Source organism: Coturnix japonica, chromosome 1 (genome assembly GCF_054131305.1).
Source record: "Coturnix japonica strain WE chromosome 1, WE-NBRP24, whole genome shotgun sequence".
Lineage (NCBI taxonomy): Eukaryota > Metazoa > Chordata > Aves > Galliformes > Phasianidae > Coturnix > Coturnix japonica.
The window spans coordinates 38,576,797-38,594,906 of NC_140663.1; the positions used below are offsets into that span (position 1 = coordinate 38,576,797).

Genomic DNA, 18,110 nt, shown 5'->3' on the forward strand with positions numbered 1-18,110 from the left:
ATTCATACACAATCTAAGAATTTGATATTCAAATGTTGATTATCTGGACACAGGACAACGATTTTCACTTCCAAACTTCTTCTCAAGTTCTCCTGACCTTTGAACTAGCTGTTGTATGATAAAATCTCCATAAAATCACAAAATCCTTATTTACCCTATTTAAACAACCAATGCTTTCATTTGATGCTATGATATTCACTTCTTTGTAGTCATCTCTAGGACACCACATCCTTTCCTTTTGACTAGAATACCTGAATTGATAAATGACAGCAGGCCACCTGGCAACTGACAAAAACCTTATGCAAATTAATGCAAATCTTTGTTCTAAAGCTTACTTGCTGGTTGCTGTGGGTCACAGTAACTTCTCATACATCCAGAAGACAAAACAGTACCTGAAAAAGGAAGAATTGATTGGAAACTTTGGATTATTACGTTTTTTACTGAAACAGTTATGAGGTGATAGAAGAAGTTGCCAAGAGTGGTTGTGGATGTTCTGTCCCTTGAGGTGTTTAAGGTCAGGCTGTATGGGGCCCTGAGGAATCTGATCTAGTACTTGATCTAGTAGTTTGCAACCCTGCCTGTGGCAGGGGGGGGGGTTGAACTTGATGATCCTTGAGGCCATTCTATGATAACATGAGCCACAATGTTTTCTGGAGCTATCTCTGGCCTATATTGCCAACACTAAAAAAATTAGAATCTACCAAGTTAAAACAAAAAGTCATTTAAACTTACATATCACACTAAACTTTTAAAATGATATACATGGTTAAGAAAATTAAGAAAGAAATAAACTGGATATTTAATTCATTATTATTCAACAAACTAATGATATAATGGGAACTTTTATTTTCTAGAAAAAAAAATCAAGTTCAGTAAATAGAAGTTACAAAGATTTATGCTAAAGCACGTTTCAAGATCCATTCTCTCATTTGCTGGTCATCATTTAAAGACTCAAAAAACAAATTTTTTTCTTTAATGAAAGGCTGAACAACTATTACATTCCCATTGCCTCAGCAATCAGAAAGAACAGCACTAAATCCTTGAAATTCAGCTTTATTCCTAACAGAGGACAAAAGTCACTCTTTTGTCATCTTCTTTAAATATGTGAAGTATTGGCCAGGTCTTCAATGTCTGTTAAATATTTAAGAAATGTGCATTCTATATAATCCATGAGCCGGTAATAATGAAATAGAAATACTTTTTGTGCTTTTCTGCTTCCTTGTAAATGACCACAGAAAATACAAGAAAATCACAAACAGGCACATAAGTGACTTTGGCATTCTCACTACTTCAGTTAATCCAACACTACTTGATTTCAAGATCCTTGTTTTTTTAACATTTTAAATTTTTTAAGCAACGTGATGTATAAAACATGGATGTAAAATGACTCTCCATCAGAACTATTCTGAGAGCAAATTACTGGCCTTACTACTGTCAACCTTTCGTATTTTCTTTCTTTCATTTCTCTTTTTCTCTTCCTAACTTACAGAATAACTTCTTTAAGAAAGAATCACTCCTGAAAATGTATCTTAGGGGAAAGAGAGATGTATATAAATAAAATAGTCCTCGTTATGGGACATCAACTCCGCTAAGACACAGGTGGCAAACCTGAGTATACAGTATGTTCTATTGTACATATGTATTTAAAGTACAATAAAAGTGATATTACTTCATAAAATGTAGCTGAACTCTTCCCCTCTGTAGAATACATACTTTTCTTGACAGGTGATCCATCTACCGATCCAGATTTCATGACAGTGAAATCAAGCACCACTACCAACAGCAGTTACTCTTGCATAAAGATGTGTCTAATGTATAACTGTGTATCTGAGTCATGTTACATGTCCTGGCACAAAATACCAAGAAACAGCACAGACATGTGGGAGATGTGCTTTGCTGTACTCGCTCTATGTGTGAACTACAAAACCACAACTAAAATAGGATCTTGTGCAGGGCCCCTATTTTTATCAAATTCATATACCCCGGTTCTGATAAGGGTTCCGATAAGGAACTGCAGTTCCTCCGGGATGCTGCTGTAAGACAGTTTTGCCTCCGTTTCACCGCTGTTAAATTAGAAGATTGCCTTACTTTGCATCCACCTTCGCAAGGTAGCACGGCTGAAGCGTCAGTGTCACAGAGGCAGCGGTGTGCGGTGTAACCATCTGCGGGCACCATCCGGACGCTCCCGCCCGGCACTAGAGGCCTCGCCCCACGGCCTGGCTCCCCCAGCCGCCCCGCCGAGGTCCGTTGTCCTCAGAGCGGCTCCGCTGCCGCTCGTTAGAAACCGACGGAACGGTGATGGCGGCGCATGCCGCTGCTAGGCGACGCCACCAAACTGTCCCGCCGGCTCCGTTCTAAGGAGAAACGGGCAGGCGCGGGGGCGGGGAAAAACGACTCTTCCGCAGTACTACGAACCGCGCAAGGCTCAGCGGAGCTTCGCAGGCGCGGACCCGGCAACGCAGGCCGCGGCGGAGACCGCGTCTGCTCACCGCGGGTGCGGGTCGTAACCGCCGGCCCAGGTCGTAACCGCCGGCCCAGGTCGTAACCGCCGGCCCGAGCCCCGGCGGCGGACTGCGACCCCCAGAATGCCATGCGGCCGCACAGGACCACAGCTCCCGACGTGCCTTGCCGGCCGTGGCCCCGACAACGTCCGACCGAGGGGGCGGTCTGCGCGTGCGCAGTGCGGTGGGGGCGCCGGCGCGAGTCCTGGGCAGCGATAGAGCGCTCCTGCGGCGGGATCAGGTAGGGCGGGCGGCGGCGGCGGTGGGTCGGGGTTGACCCTCTGCTGACGGGATCTGGGGGCCGGGATCGGCGGAGCCGCTATTGCGGCCACGTTCTGTGGGTATGAATAGTTTTTGTTGTTGAGATGCGGCCTCAGTCGTTGCAGCGCTCCCATGCCCCAGCTCGGCCCGCTGCCTTCCTTACACTTCCTCACAGCCCCCTCCCTTCCTCAGCCTCCCGTCGGGCCCCGGTGCCCCAACCCGGCCCCGTACGGTGCGGGATGCGAGATCCTGCCCGGGAGTCCGCCTGGCTGCGGCGGTACCGCCAGCACATGGGTGCACTTACCTGCCCCACCTCGTGTGGTGGGCAACCTGATCTAGTAAAGGCGTATGTTTGGTGGCCCTGCCAGGCAGGGGGGTTGGAACTACATGATCCTTGAGGTCCCTTCCAACCCGAGTCATTCTGTGATTCTGTGTGGCCCGGGAGGGGATCGCATCTATGAACTGCCCGTATCCATCGGGTGTTACTGGACAGCAAGCTATATGAGTATGGGTAGCCCAGAAAGTTTGTGAGCTTCGCCTAAGTAGATATGAACACGTCTTCTCCAATTGGAGAAAAACCGGCTCCCTCTTAAGTGTGTTATATCCTATGTATTCATTCACTAGCTGTGGTAAGAGCTGAAACTGTTTTCTTTTACACTTTCTTAACTAAAAGATGAAGGCATTTAAATTTTTCTTTCTTTCTTTTTTATTTTTTCCTGCTTTATTCATGTTTGCTATCTCTTTATCAGTGCAGATATTTAATGAGGGCTGACAAGACTCAAGGTGCTTGGCACGCCTGGTAGTTACATAACTTGTTCCAGCCATGTCATAAGTATTAACTCTTTATTGAAGTTAAAGACTTTATCTCTCAGCTTGGGGCTGATTAGTTACAGCTCTCCTTTGTGGTCAGAGACTAAATTGTATTTCTAGGTTGAAAAAATGTTGCTAAAAAAATAAAGTTATTCATGACTGAACATAATAAATAAAAGGGAAATAACAATTACAGAGTCTATAGCTGCCTTGCTGTATGATGAGCTTCTGGGAAACGGATCATTATTTCCGTGTGTGATTTAGAGAATAAAGTAGTACATTGATGATGTACATGAAGTTCTGCAAGGTCAAGTGCAAGTCTCTACACCTCTGTTGAGCCAGTCCCAAGCAAGATTACAGGCTGGACTAAAATAAATTGAGAGCATGCACAAGGAGAAGGATTTTGGGGTATTTGTTGATGAAAAACTCGCTGTGAGCTGGCAATTTATGCTTGCAACCACAAAAGTCAATTATATCTTGGGCTACATCAAAAGAGGAATGGCCAGCAGAGTGAGGGTGGCAATTGTCACCTTCTGAGGCCTCACCTGGAATACTGCATCCAGGCCTGGGGTTCCCTCTTCAAAAAGACCTGGAGCTGTTGTGATGATTCCAGAGGAGGCCACAAGGATGATCAGAGGACTGGATACCTTTCAAACAAAGAGGGGATGAGAGAGCTGGGGTTGTTCAACTTGGAGAAAAGATGGTTCCAGGGAAACCTTCCAGAGGTCTTCTGATATATGAAGGAGGCCAGCAGGAAAGCTGGAGGCAAAATCTTTGTCAGGGAGTGTAGCAGTGTAGTGATAGAACAAGGAGTAATATCTTTGAATTAAAAGAGCATTGATTTAAATTTAATGAACTTATTCCCTACCGTGAAGGTGATGTGGCACTGGAACAGATTGCCTCATCCTTGGAGATATTTCGGGCCAGACTGGGTTAGTCTCGAAGCAACAATCTAGCAGGAGACATCCCTGCCAGCAGGGATGCTAGAAATGGGTGGTCTTCAAAGTCCCTTCCAATCCAAACTACTCTGTAATTCTATCATAAGATACTTCTAAATGGGGACTTGCACACATGTATATATTCATTTGGTTTTTTTTAGTTTTTAATTCTCTTTATGTTAGCAATCTGATGATGTATGTGACTTTTTGGAAGTTTTTGTGTGTGTGTGTGTGTGTGTTCTTCTGTTATGAAATCAACAGAAAATAAACCATTATGTATTCTGGTGTTGGAACCACATTTGGATTTGTAGCTAATGGAGAAGATTGATGTGAAACTACAGCAGACTTTGAGGTAGATGGGGAAACTGAAAATGAAACGAGTGGGAAAGAAATGAAATATTAGGTATACAAAAAATGACAGTGTTTAAAATACGGAATGTCTTAGAACAAGTGAAGTAATACTTCTTTTGTTCTGCCCCAGTGTGTAATTGTGTGATGAAGTTTATATAAGCAATATCCCTTTTGATGAGAACACACTCTTACAGTTCTGGAGCCAAAAAGCATTTTAGCTCCTTATTACACAGCTTGACCTATCATGATAGAAGAGACAGGCATCCATATTAAGCCACAATTCTGATATCAGGATGCGATTTCAAAAACCTAATACAGAAACTGCATTATGAAAATTCAAATGGAATGTCATTCCAAAACAAAAACAAATAGAAGTCATCATATACAGACCAAGCATACTAAATAAGGACACGCATAACAGAGTCTTTTCAGCGTATGCCGCCCATGTAGCTTTTGTTCATCTGTTCTTTGGAGTTAATGAACGTGCAGTTTCTGCTGTTTATATTTCTGGAACACAGCGTTGACTGGTTTGAGCATTATTTTAGAGATGCTTTTTTTGCATCACTATCCTATGAAAAACAAGTAATGTTTTTTAGTGTAAATACAAAGCATGTTATTTTGTTATTGTTTGAATAAATAGCTTGGTAGCCCCCACAGAAAAAAAGGATGGAATGGCAAGATAAGTCTTACTGGAGTCTTTGTTCCTGTTAATTATTTTATGGTGTATATTGTTCGAACCATGTATTTTAGGTATTTCAGCTGACTGTTAAAACAAACTGGAAATAAACTACCAGCTAAGCCAGTATCTCTCATCCATTTTTAAACTGCTTTATATTTTGACCACCATTTGTACCAGAATAACCTAAAATGTCTAATTGTTGGTTTAACTAATTGGTTGCCAACAAGCTCCTCAATCTGCCCCCTGGTAGATCTTTCCTGTGGCACTGAGCGCGTGTCAGAACTGCCATTCCTCATCTACTCATGTAGTTGATATTTCATGGCTTTGCTGAGAGAAGGCTGCGGGCAGTTTTCTTCCTAGGGAATGAGAAGTACTTCAGATTAGACCTGTTCCTCCTAATGTTGTACTGTTTACAGAGTGTTTCTGCATTGAAACATCACTCGTATTTGTTCTGCTCAGGGGCATCAACAAGAGGAATGGGGCTCCAGGCATGTTTAGAATTTGTCCTGAGTTCCTAATACTGTCTGTCTTTTCCCATATTGATTCAAGCCCAGTAATGAAAACCTCGACTGTCTAAGTTGGTTAAAGCTGGAGTTCTACTCAGGAGGGACATTTTTAAGATAAGATAAAGGTTGTGTTGGAAGGGAACAGTGGAAAGGACATGGTGATATTTTTCCAGTATTAAATACGGGTATCAAGTTAGAAAAAATATTAGGTTTAGTCAAATAAAAATGCAGACAGCGAAGGTAAGTAGGCAAGACAAGTGAGAACAGTATTGGAACCTCAGGCACTAAATTAAGTTTTAAAGAGCAAAACCAATCACTTCAGAAAGTTTATTATATGTTTTGGTAGTGTTCATCAATTCAGCCACCAAGCCTTGGATTAATTTGTTGCTCACCTGTACCCAATAGTGGTGTTAGTGGAAATTTTAAATGTATTATTAAGTTCTTAAAATTAGGCATAGGATTTATACGATCGACATAAATATATTGGCTTCTGACATTACTGTTGATGTAATAAGGCAAATGCCTTATAAGCCAAGCCTGCTGGAGAGCTCTGGTTCTTGTTTGTCCTTTTCACTTCACATCTCTGTACATGCATGGAAATAGCCCAGCGCAAAACACATATTTCTGTGCTTGAGAGAATTATACTAATAAGCAGGTATTGTGCATAACTTTGGTGTTCTGTTTTTCCATAATTAGCTTTCACGATCATGCAGTGTAACTTGCTGCTTATTGTTTGCAGCTGTATATTCTTCCTGGCATGTTTGGATATTGCTGCAAGTTAAAACGTTCAGCAGAAATCTTTGAAATGAAGCACTTGTCGGTCCTCATTTCGTCCAGTCAAATGGGGACTGTGTGGCTGTTCTTAGATCGTGAACCAATAGTAGGATCGTAGTGCAGCCTAAAGGCTAATTTGGGTATCGGATATACAGCTGTGGAAGTAGAAGGTGGGTGAGGTTAAAAACAGCCCCTGAAGGGACAGTCAGCCTGTTTACATACATTGGACCAGTCAGTGGTGTGGTTTTTCTGTTGTGGTTTAACCCAGCAGGCAGCTCAGCTCCACACAGCCTTTTGCTCACCCCTCTCACTCATTCCATGGGGGGGGGCAAATCTGAGCTGTTACAAAGACTATAAGATGGAAAAGGAAGGAAAATAGTAATAATGATAAAAGAATATACAAAACTGGTAATGCATAATGCAGTCAGTCACCAGCTTCTGACCCAGACACATCCAACCCATGATAACTGGGTTATCATGTTATAACATGATATCCCCCCTGTGGCGCAAGTGGTAGAAGTGCCGCTCTGCTACACAGAGGCTCGAATTCCGGGGGCTGGACTCGATGATCTCTAAGGTCCCTTCCAACCCGCACGAAACTATGAAACTATGAAACTGGCACTGTGGCCTGGCCCAGCTCTGGAAGCAGACCCATCGTTCAGCAACAGCCAGATGTCGGTGTGCCTTAACGCTGTCTGAGCTGAAACCAGGTCACAGGGAGGCAAGTGCAGCGCTTACTCAAGTTACAGCAAATAATTGTATGCATTTCGATTCATCTACTAAGCAGAGTTTTGTGAACAGAATACAACGCGATGCCTTGCATTCCATTTTTGTTCAAATGGAGTGCTTGGAGTTGCAATCAGATGTTCAGCTGAAAAATCTGACCGTATCTCTTTACTTTTTTAAGCCCCAGCTTAGCAGAGAAAAGCATTGCTCACTTCACAGTCATGCCTATTCATATATTTTTGGTAGTGCACACATTTGTGAGTAACTATTTTCAAGGATAAAATACAGGAATAGCAGATTTTTATCACATGTCTCTGATAAACTCACTGAAAATTGTAACCACTGCTGTCAAACCAGCCTGATACCTTACTTTCACAAAAACAAGGTGAAATATTCCATTAGTTCTGTGTTTTTGTTACTTTGTTGTTGTTTCAATAAAAAGTGTTGAAGAATAAAATAAGTTATTTCAAAGCACAGAGTCAGAGGTGGATGTTGGTGGCATGGCAGTAGGGACTGAATATTCCCACTGATATTCCATTTCATTTTCTTGCTGTGTGATGGGTGGCAGCAGACAGGCACTCTGATGAAACGGTGTCTGACTTGAAAATGTATAAGAAATGAAGGTGTGTCATTGAATTCTTCCATGCAGAAAAAATAGCACCTATTGACATTCATCAACATTAGCTGAACATTTAGTGAGCGAACAGTGAATGTGAGCACAGTGCAGCTCACATTAGGTGGTGGGTGGCGCATTTCAGTGATGACAACAGTGATATGGAAGACAAGCCATGTGCCAAAAATCCATACAGCTATTTACAAGTTTGGCATGTAGATTCTTGTTCACCGCTGATGAAAATGTGTAGCTAACTTGGGTGGCTATCTTGAAAAATATTGTTTTGTAGCTAGAATTTGCTCTATCAGAGTGTTGTTGTGCTCTCTGTATTGTAGTTTCCATGAAAACAAATAGGAGGCATTGCTTTTTGTGCAACCTATGTACATTATAATCATAGTTAAAGTTAGAAGGTAGGTGTGAATCAAGAAGAAATGGATAATTAATTATTCTTAATTGTAATCTTCATTTTTTTTCTAAATATGATTTATAGTTTTGCATTTGTGTGGATGTGAATGGTAAATCTGAGCTGCTGGATTGTCGCCTAAAAGCTCATGAAGGTCGTAAAGGAATACATTAAAAAATTAAAATACACTTTATTCTATTTCTTAGTGAATACAGCAAATCTGGTTGTTGAAATGTTGTATTTCAGGAACAAAAAGACATATTTCACATTCTTTTGACACACTGTCACTACAGCAACAGTGGGTCACCTCCAATGGTGCAGAATTTTATGAGTGCAGCATGCTGTCTCTTGTTCATAGCTGAGAAGAATGCGTAGTTAATGGTGGTGACTATGTTGAAGATAGTGTTTTGTAGATGTGGTTTTACTCTACCAAGTAGTGTTTTCGCACTCTTTATATCTTTTGTAGTTTCCATAGAAATGCGTAGGAGGCATTACTTTTGGAGCAACCTTTGTGTGTGCTGCCCAAGATAATTCCTGTTTGCTCAATGTGTCCCATGCAAGCCAAAAGGTTGGACACTCCTGTCAGCTGACCGATGCCCAGCTAGTCTTCAAGCAGCAGCAGCAGCTTCCCCCCGAGCCAGCTTCCCCAATATCATTTTTCAACAGGATGTGGTATAGGACATCCCTTTGGCTGGTTAGGGTCAGTTGTTCTGTTTCCATCCCCTACTAGCTCCTTTTGCCCCAACTCAACCCTTCCTGTCTGCTCTTAGCTGTCAGGGCAGCATGATAAGCTGAAATGTCCTTGACTTAATGTAAGCACTGCTCAGCATTGACTGAAATGTCAGTACGTTAGTGCTCTCAGTGTTATTCTCATCCTGAATCCAAAACACAGCACTGTATCAGCTAATAGGAAAAAAATTAGTGTTATCCCAACTGAAACCAGTGTATTCTCCCTCACAACAAGCCTTTGTTAACAAACAAGTTGCTGAGCATCATGTTTTACAGATGTTTATCAATGCACCCATCACTGGAAGTGGTGAAATACTGACACTTGCAAGACTGTACTTGGGTTGCTTCCAGATTTCAACATGCCTGTTCAGTGAGAAAGGGAAGGTATCCACTCACCATGAGTCACTAGAGCAGCCCAGTCATATCAAGGATTCGGCAACCTCATGCACATCTGCTATCCATGAGTTTCTTTGTCATGTGTACTCCTTATATGGCTTTTTACTTTCCAGTGTCAAATGGCAACAGATTAATTAGCATGGAGGGTGTTGGCTGCCAGATAGTAATTACTATTTTCTTCTGTGATTAATGGCAGACGTGCTTTTGCCTGACTTGCAAGTACTGTTGAACTTTCATAAGCTTCCCTAAGTTTTAGTCTTGCATTTTCAACTCTTTGAGTATTCAGTTTGGTGATGGGCCCAGTTGTAGAGTAGATAAAAGTACCGTTTTTGATGTGGAATCTTACTTTCCTTGTCCTGCTTAACTAAAAGACCACAAAAGCACCTTTTCCACAGTGGTGCTTTAATTCAGCAAGTGGTAATAGTGTAAAATTAGAGTGAGTTCTGGATGGAGAAAATAATAGAAGTTCAGAACAAAAATGAAGGCTTTCAAAAGCACCAGAATTGCCTATGATTAAGGTGTGAGTAAAGTAACTATGTTAACATAGTTTTTTTTAACTAGTGAAGAGTTCACCTGTCCCAGTCATGAGCTGCCAGCTTCTTCAGGAGAATACTTTGGGAGATGCTTTCAAAGGCTTTGCTGAAGTCTAGATATCTAGACTACATCCACAGCCTTTCTCTCATCCAGGCCAGTCACTATAGATAGCAGGACCTACCTTTAATGAGCCCATACTGGCTAGGCGTGATTTCTATGTTGTCCTGCACATCCTATGAGATCACATTCAAGATGATCCATTCTTTCTCTCAAGCCTGTTGCTGATCCTCTCCTTCCAACCCTTCTTGTGAATGGGCGCCACATTGGCCAATCTCTGGTCATCTGGGACCTCCCTGTTTCACCAAAACTGCTGATGGGTGACAGAAAGTGGCTTAACAATCACTTTTGCCAGATCCCTCAGTACCCTCAAGTGGATCTCATCTGGCCCTGTGGACTTGTGGCTCTCTGGATGGAGTAGCAATTGCTAACAGTTTCCTCTCAAACTTTGGATATTTTATTCTGCTCCCCATCTCTGTCTCTGTCAGGGAGCTGAGTACCCTGAGGATAACTGTTCTTATTGTTAAAGTCAGAAACTAATAAGGCATAGAGTACCTCACCTTCATCCTTAGTGGCAGTCTTCCCTACTGCAGTCACTAAAGGGTGGATATTCTCCTTGGCCCACCTTAATGTATTTGTAACAACACTTTTGCTTACCTTTTATAGTTGTGGTAAGAATAAGTTCTAATTTTCCCTCTGCATATCCTTGCAACATTCTTGTATTCTTTCGAGTTGCCTACTCCTTCTGAAGAAGTAAACTTTTTTCCTGGAGTCTCAGCAAAAGCTTGCTTTTTAAGCCAGTCTTTAATGCTTTCTTGTGTTATGGGACACAGGGATGGCCTGCTCCTGTACCTGTAAGATCTCCTTCTTGAGGGATGTCCAACCTTTCTGGAACCCATTGCCCTACTGTTTCCTAAGGGACTCTCCCACCCAATGTCTGTTCTCTAGAAGTCCAATATAGCAATTTTGCTGACCCCCTCTTCTGACTTCACCAAGAATAGAGATCTATCATTTTATGGTTGCTATGTCCAAGACTATTGTTTTCAACCAACCTGATAAATAACAAGTTCAACTGTTGACCTGGCCACCTATGTATTATGTATGAAATAGTCATAATATTGCTGTTTAATAATTTCAAGGGATTAGGAAATTTATGCAAGATGAAATAATATAAGATTAATTTCTAATGTTTTTATTACATGCTATTTTTCCTTAAGGAGCAGAGCACTCATGAACATTCATTGAAATCAGAGAAGTTGGCACAGTTGAGGAAACAATGACTTTTATATGAGCTTCTACAGAATATGCAAAAGAGCTAAGTGAGATCTTCAATGGTAAGTTTAACTTATTATTACTGTTACTCTGTACCAGTTCTTGAATGCCTTTTTTTATTACACTCTACAGGTTTCCTGTTCTTAAGAATGTTTGCAGTATCTGTTTTTAATTGCATTTGAAACGTTTTGTTGGAAAAACCTTTTAAACTAAAAAATGCATTTCATTAACACATTGTTTGCCCTTTCGATAACGTGAGCATCAGCATGTTAATTTACTCAGGGTTTTAGGGCACCCAATTTACAGTTCTCCAGTTTGTAGTGTTCACTTCACTTGCACAGCTTTTTGCTACAAATTGCATCACAAGTCATCTCCAATTTTAGATCTTATTAGTACAATGTGAAATGCAGAAGTATCAATGTGAAATACAAATATCCAGTTTGTGTGAGGGCTTTTTAGTTGGTGGCACTCTTTAATGAAAATATTTCTTTTAAAAACTAAATTTTGTAAAATGAATAAGACTTGAGAAAAAAAAATCTGTTAGTGATTTTTTAGTTACATAGCATTGTTAACTTAGAATATATTGAAAGTTTTAATTTGATTTTATTTATCAAGTATAGTGTTTTTTCAGTGAAATTACTTGTTTATCTGTGTATATATTGCAGCTTTTGTCCATGAAAGCTCTTAGAGAAGATGGCTGAAATAAGCCTGAAGGAAGCGGCTTTAATAGTTGGAGTGGTGGCAGCCTGCTACTGGAACAGTCTCTTTTGTGGCTTTGTTTTTGATGATGTTTCAGCAATCTTGGACAACAAGGATTTGCACCCTTCTACACCATTAAAAAATCTGTTTCAGAATGACTTCTGGGGGACTCCAATGTCCGAGGTACGCTGTCTGTGGAAGTCTTTGAGGAAATGGGGGGGGGTAAATATGCAGACAATTTTTGCAGTTTTTTTCCCTAATGTGGTTTTAACAGAACCGTTGGATGGAATTTGATGATGTTTATATTTATATTATTCAGATTAGGAATAGATGTCACTTGTATTTTTTCCTTTTGTTCAGTAAAATTGCTGATAAGAAAATACTTCAATATTCTATTTTACCTAATTTTTAATACAAAATTTAGACAAATCTGACAGTTTTCCCTTCTCCCATGTATACGTTGACTTAGAATAGGTTTTATTTTTAATGTCTGTCTGGAAGGGAAGATAACACTAAAACAACAAATCTAGGATTTGGAGAACAGGGATTTAATCTATTGAGTTCATTCAAGTAATCATATTGATATGAATTAAGAGTTTTTGGTTAGTAGCCTATGTTGAGTCACTGTGTTTTTATTTGAAAAGCTGTACTGGCATTAATGTTGTCAATAAATATCATTAAACAACAGTACCTGAAGGGTTTACATAAAATTTAGAAAGTCACATGTGGTACCATTGATGAACAAATGAAGAAGAAAAAAAACTATCATCGTGGGTGTTTTGCCTAAAAGGCATTCTGCCTTGTAATCTTCACCTTTTATATCTGTAATATACATCAAGTTTACTGTGAAATACTAATTGCTAGATCTACAAATAGACTTTTATATGAAATTTTTGTATAAGGAAAGTTTCCAGACCTTTTCAGATACCATGTGGTCCTGTTGTCATTCAGAGTACATGGTGTTCCTGAAGTCCAATTCTGATTTTGCACTTAGAAAGCGAACAAAAGTCAGATAAAACTTGAGAAAATTCAGATTAATTTGAATGGTCATCACTTTCCGTGTCTTGTGCAGTTTCAGTACTTTTCAAATTTATGTGCAGTTTCTCCCCTTTTCATCTCTCATTTTTTCTTTGATTTTTCATATAATAATCAGCAAAAGATGAATAAGGTGTAGGCTGAAAAATAGTTTTTTTTTTTCTCTTCCTGCACAGAAGGAGAATGTTAGGGTTTTAAAAAAGCTTATAGGGAGAGTAACATGAGCACATTGACTGCTACACATATTAAGAATATGTAGGTAATGCATTTATCTGAGTGCATCAGAATTTTTATTTTATAAATATAAAATGTGAGATTAATCAGAGCGCTTGAATAATACATTAAAACTGTGGGGAAGATGGAAAAAATAATTAAAATTAACTTCTCTGTTTCAACAGCTGTATTTTATATTTAGTTTTCATTCCATTCGCTATGCTTCATTGTTAATATAACTGATTTTCATGTCTTTATTCTTAAGGTAGATGTCAGAATAGTGGGGGGAAATCTTGAAGGCACAGGTTTTTAAAGAGAGATTTTAGAATAAATGTACCATTACAAGATGGTGGTGACTGATTTTTTTGTTTCCTTTCAGGAACGGAGTCATAAATCTTACCGACCCCTCACAGTTCTCACGTTTCGCTTAAACTACTTGTTCAGCGAGTTAAATGCAGTTTCTTACCACTTCCTAAATCTCATCTTTCATGGGGTGGTTTGTGTAGTCTTCCTAAAAGTCTGCAAGCTTTTCCTGGACAACCAGAGCAGCATAGTTGCATGCCTTCTCTTTGCAGTGCACCCAATACATACTGAAGCGGTAGGTAAACCTGCTATGTGCTTAATTGTTCGAACTGCATTTTTTAAGCTTAGATGTCATATTTTGTGTAAATGGTTATATAAGGTAAATCCAAAGTGTGTGATTTCTTTTATTTTTTCTATGTACTGTGTACTCAGCTATTTGTGAATTGTGATGGAGATGACCAACTTTAATGCTCTGAGTTGTTGGACATTCCTTGCAGCTAGTGAAAAATAAGTAAAGAAACATTCATTTAGCTATTAGTCTCTTCTGTGAGCATTTCACTTTTATGATGATGATTGCTTTAGCTCACATAGTATTTGTGTTTTGTCATGTTTCATCTAGTGTTTTTCAACTACTATCAGTACTTCTCAATTCATTTTCATGAATTCAATTCATTAGCTACGCAGTTACGTACAGCTAATCACAGAACCTGTTCTGTCTACTTTTTTTTATTCTGTCAGTATATCCTGCTAGTAAGACTCTTGCTTCTGTTATTGCTATACTACATTTGTCTTTGTTTTAACCAACATCAAAACAAAGAAATACATATGCCTCTCTTATTTACCTTTTCACCTTATAGGGGTTTTTCTTTGCTGTGGAAAGTGCTATTTATACAAACTACCTGATTATATGCTATTTCATGTTTAGCCAATCTTCTAGCAATATTTGAAAGTAAATTATCACGTGATTCATCAGGTTTCCAGGAGAAACCGTGATAAAGCGGATCTGTAGAATTTTCTGCTGTTCCTTCCATATCATGTAGGTTGACATGTCTAGATTTCACTTCACATTCATTGCAAAGCTTATTCAAAGAGTCTTTCTTCTCTTATGCTGTTACATAATTTTCAGAAAATGGAAAATATTAGAAGCATAGAATTATTAAGGTTGGAAATGACCTCCAAGATCATCAAGTCCAACTGTTCGCCCATCACCATTCAAAGGTGTAGATACTATTTTGGGTTCCAGGTTGGACAGCCTGTACTTCTTGAATGAATTTCTCCAGAGCAAAGGGAAGGAAACTTGTGCTTTGTGGCTTTACTTCTTGGTGAGAAATGAATATCTCATGAAGATAATAATCCTGTAACTATTACAGCATAGAAGTAATGAGATCTTTTCTTGGCCCTGTTGGACACAACTTGCCATTTTCAAGTGGAGGTTCCTGGTTTTGGATGTGTTCAGCCAGAGTTCTAGTCTTTGTTTTTTGTTAAGTCAAATTCCACAGGAATTCAGAAAACTACATCTATGTATTTTGAGCAAATCTTTTCAGGAAATAAGTTCATAGTGTTTATGATTGGCTTTTATCTGAGCTACTGTTATGTCCTTTCTTTGAGAAAATAGTGGAATGTTTAAAATTGCAAAACTTAAACTTCTAAAAAACCCAAATTCTTGGGGAAAGCAAGGGTTAAATAATTTGTTACTTCTACTTGCTTTTCTGTTTTCTTTAAGTTTCAAAGTTTGGCTTTTCTTGTTTATAGTAGGTGTGATAGCATCTTTATATGAGCATTAACAAGTTGCTAGTGACTTGGATTACTAATTTGTATTTGAGTAATAAATTCTTCACTTTATTCATTTAATGACTCTATGAATCCGTTACTGTTTGTCTTGCTTGAACTCTCACATTCTTTACGAGATGAAGGTAACACAGTTAACTGCTTTAAATACCTTGCAATAGAATTACCAAAGAGTTTTCCTGTGAAACCATGAAAGCTTATTCTGTAAGGCAGTGTATTACGAAGCTATAAAGTGCAGTTGAAGCAAAATAATGTAGTAATGTGTGCAGTATTTGATATTAGCCACATGAGGGCACTTTACGACCACACATTTACTAGAACTTCGTGCTGTACTTAAAACCTTTATACACTCTTGAGATTCTGTTGCTGTTGTATGTAGGTACTCAACAGAAAAATAATTTCTTCCTCCCCACATTTAAATTTAAGCATTCTGATTCTGAAACATAGTATATGTTATTCTTTCTAGTGTTTGCATGGAGAATGCCATGTTATGTGCAACTAAGAAAAGATACTTGTGTTTGAAAGTTGTAGTTTGTGCATGTGCATGAAGAAATGAGGTAATAACTGACCGTGTTTTAGAATCTTGAACTTGAGTGTCAAGTGACGTATTCAGACTTTAGTAAGAACTCTAGAAAGCTTGCATTCCTAGTCTTCATATCATTTGATGGCACTTCTTGTTTCTTTTTATATTTGAAATGTATCTGAAATTAATTCCTTCAATTTAGTCTCGTTATTTTACAAAAGAGTGTGGAATGGGAGATATAATGCATGCAAATGTCAAACCTTTGCCTGTCTGTTGAGAAAGGGATTTGTCTTGGAAAATCTAATGGAACAGCATAAATAGAGGGGAAAAAAAATACTTCTTGACTTCAGAGAGAAAATGGGCTGTTGAGAAGGTAATATATCATTCTCTGAGGAAAAATGGTTGAAAAATGTCATCTGTCTCACTTGTACTTGACTCTGGAGTTCCAGTTCAGACATTCTACCTAGCTTGCTACTGTTCAGGCCAGAAGCATTCTGACCACCCATTGAGCTCAGGGGATGTAAGTTAACCTTGTAAATGCTGGAGTCTTCTCTTCCTAAGTCATCTTTGTATTCAGAAATAGTCTCTCTTTGTTGGCTCAGGATTATGGAGGCACACCAGCACACTTGCTTTATCTGTGACTTCCTTCAACAGATCTAAATTCTACTTCATGCTGGACAATTTTGTGGTGCAGACCAGGAGTCTCTGAAAGATCTGAGAGCAGACAGTTTTGAAACAAGCACCATCGTACTATCCAGAATGTTAACACAGTTACTAATGCCATATCAGTTTTGAAATATGCTTTGTGACTATGCGTGTTTCAGTGAACAACAGCAAATGATTTCAAATTTAGTTTTGAATGTTTGTGTTTTTTTTTTAACACCATGACCTTGGATATTAAATTACTTTCTCTTTGGTACTGTACTGGATCAGTCATGCTTGACCAGGAATGTACATAGCTAATAAAATTTTCTAGCACGGTCTGGATGGCTGAGAGTCACGTTTGAGCATCATCATGGTGAGCTTTGAGGTTTTTATAGCCAAATTTGACTGTCTCCTTTGGTACTGTATGCTGCTTTCAACTAGTTTGATAAAAAAGAACCCGTGTGATCAGGCATATTACAGGCAGTTCTAAATGATACTATAGTTAGGACTGTGTATACTGCAGTAGATACTAATACAGCGCTTCTCCACATTTTCACAGAATCTTTTTTTCTATGTCCAACTACCAGGAGAGGGCAGTACCTGTAATGTTAATATTGCCAGTAAAATTATCATTGAGAAAACTGTCAAAACTGTAGTAAAGCCTGAGCCATTCTTTAACTTTGTTGCTCAGTTTACCATCAGCATATAGATAACTTTTGACTGCTCAGATTAGAGCTGCCAAAGCACCAGTTAGGTAAGTGCTTCTTTCAGACTCGTCTTCATTAAGTCAATTTAAAAAAACATGGATAAAAATAACAATTGTAGTTTCTATATGCCACTGTTCGCAGGGTGTGTATGTAAGTGAACATGACAAGGTCTTTCTTGCAGTTTTTATTAATGAAAAATGACTTCAAATAAAGTCATGATTCTACTCAAATTCTGCCTCAAGTGATGTTTGTGGCTTGTGTTACTGAAGGTAAGTCAATATAGTATTTTTCAGTTACCTCATTTATGGTGGTACTTATAAGTGCATCAGGTGTCCAGCAGACGCCTTTATCATAGTGTATTTGTTTTCAGCTGTGATTGAACTGAAAGGAGTCTTGTTTTTATTAGACTTTACTGCTAGTTTACAGATTGTGTTTATTCATACCCTACTAACATATTGGCATGCACTAGTCTTAATTCTAGAAGCTAACTAGAACTTGCTTTTTTTTTTTTTTCTTCTTTTAGGTAACTGGAGTTGTGGGCAGAGCAGAGCTTTTATCATCTATCTTTTTTCTAGCTGCATTTTTATCATACACTAAATCTAAAGGACCAGATAATACCATAGGTAAATGACTTTCAAATATGTGTA

The 18,110-nt window shown here is 39.1% G+C and overlaps 2 protein-coding genes across 12 annotated transcripts in view; one reads left to right on the forward strand and one right to left on the reverse strand.

Moving 5' to 3' along the window:
- Positions 1 to 2,582, reverse strand: part of CEP290 (centrosomal protein 290) — a 51,178-nt gene extending 48,596 nt beyond the window's left edge. For all 11 annotated transcript variants that reach the window (XR_014942915.1, XR_014942914.1, XR_014942910.1 and 8 more), the window contains exons 1-2: positions 2,089 to 2,582; positions 336 to 392 (exon numbers count right to left, since the gene is read on the reverse strand). The gene's annotated coding sequence lies outside the window, so the exon portion shown is untranslated. The remainder of the gene's footprint in view (positions 1 to 335; positions 393 to 2,088) is intronic.
- A 97-nt stretch (positions 2,583 to 2,679) lies between these two features.
- Positions 2,680 to 18,110, forward strand: part of TMTC3 (transmembrane O-mannosyltransferase targeting cadherins 3) — a 35,354-nt gene continuing 19,923 nt past the window's right edge. The window contains exons 1-5 of the mRNA XM_015857864.2: positions 2,680 to 2,742; positions 11,496 to 11,612; positions 12,216 to 12,432; positions 13,877 to 14,095; positions 17,987 to 18,086. Coding sequence (XP_015713350.1) covers positions 12,244 to 12,432; positions 13,877 to 14,095; positions 17,987 to 18,086 — 508 coding nt within the window. The 5' untranslated portion in view covers positions 2,680 to 2,742; positions 11,496 to 11,612; positions 12,216 to 12,243. The remainder of the gene's footprint in view (positions 2,743 to 11,495; positions 11,613 to 12,215; positions 12,433 to 13,876; positions 14,096 to 17,986; positions 18,087 to 18,110) is intronic.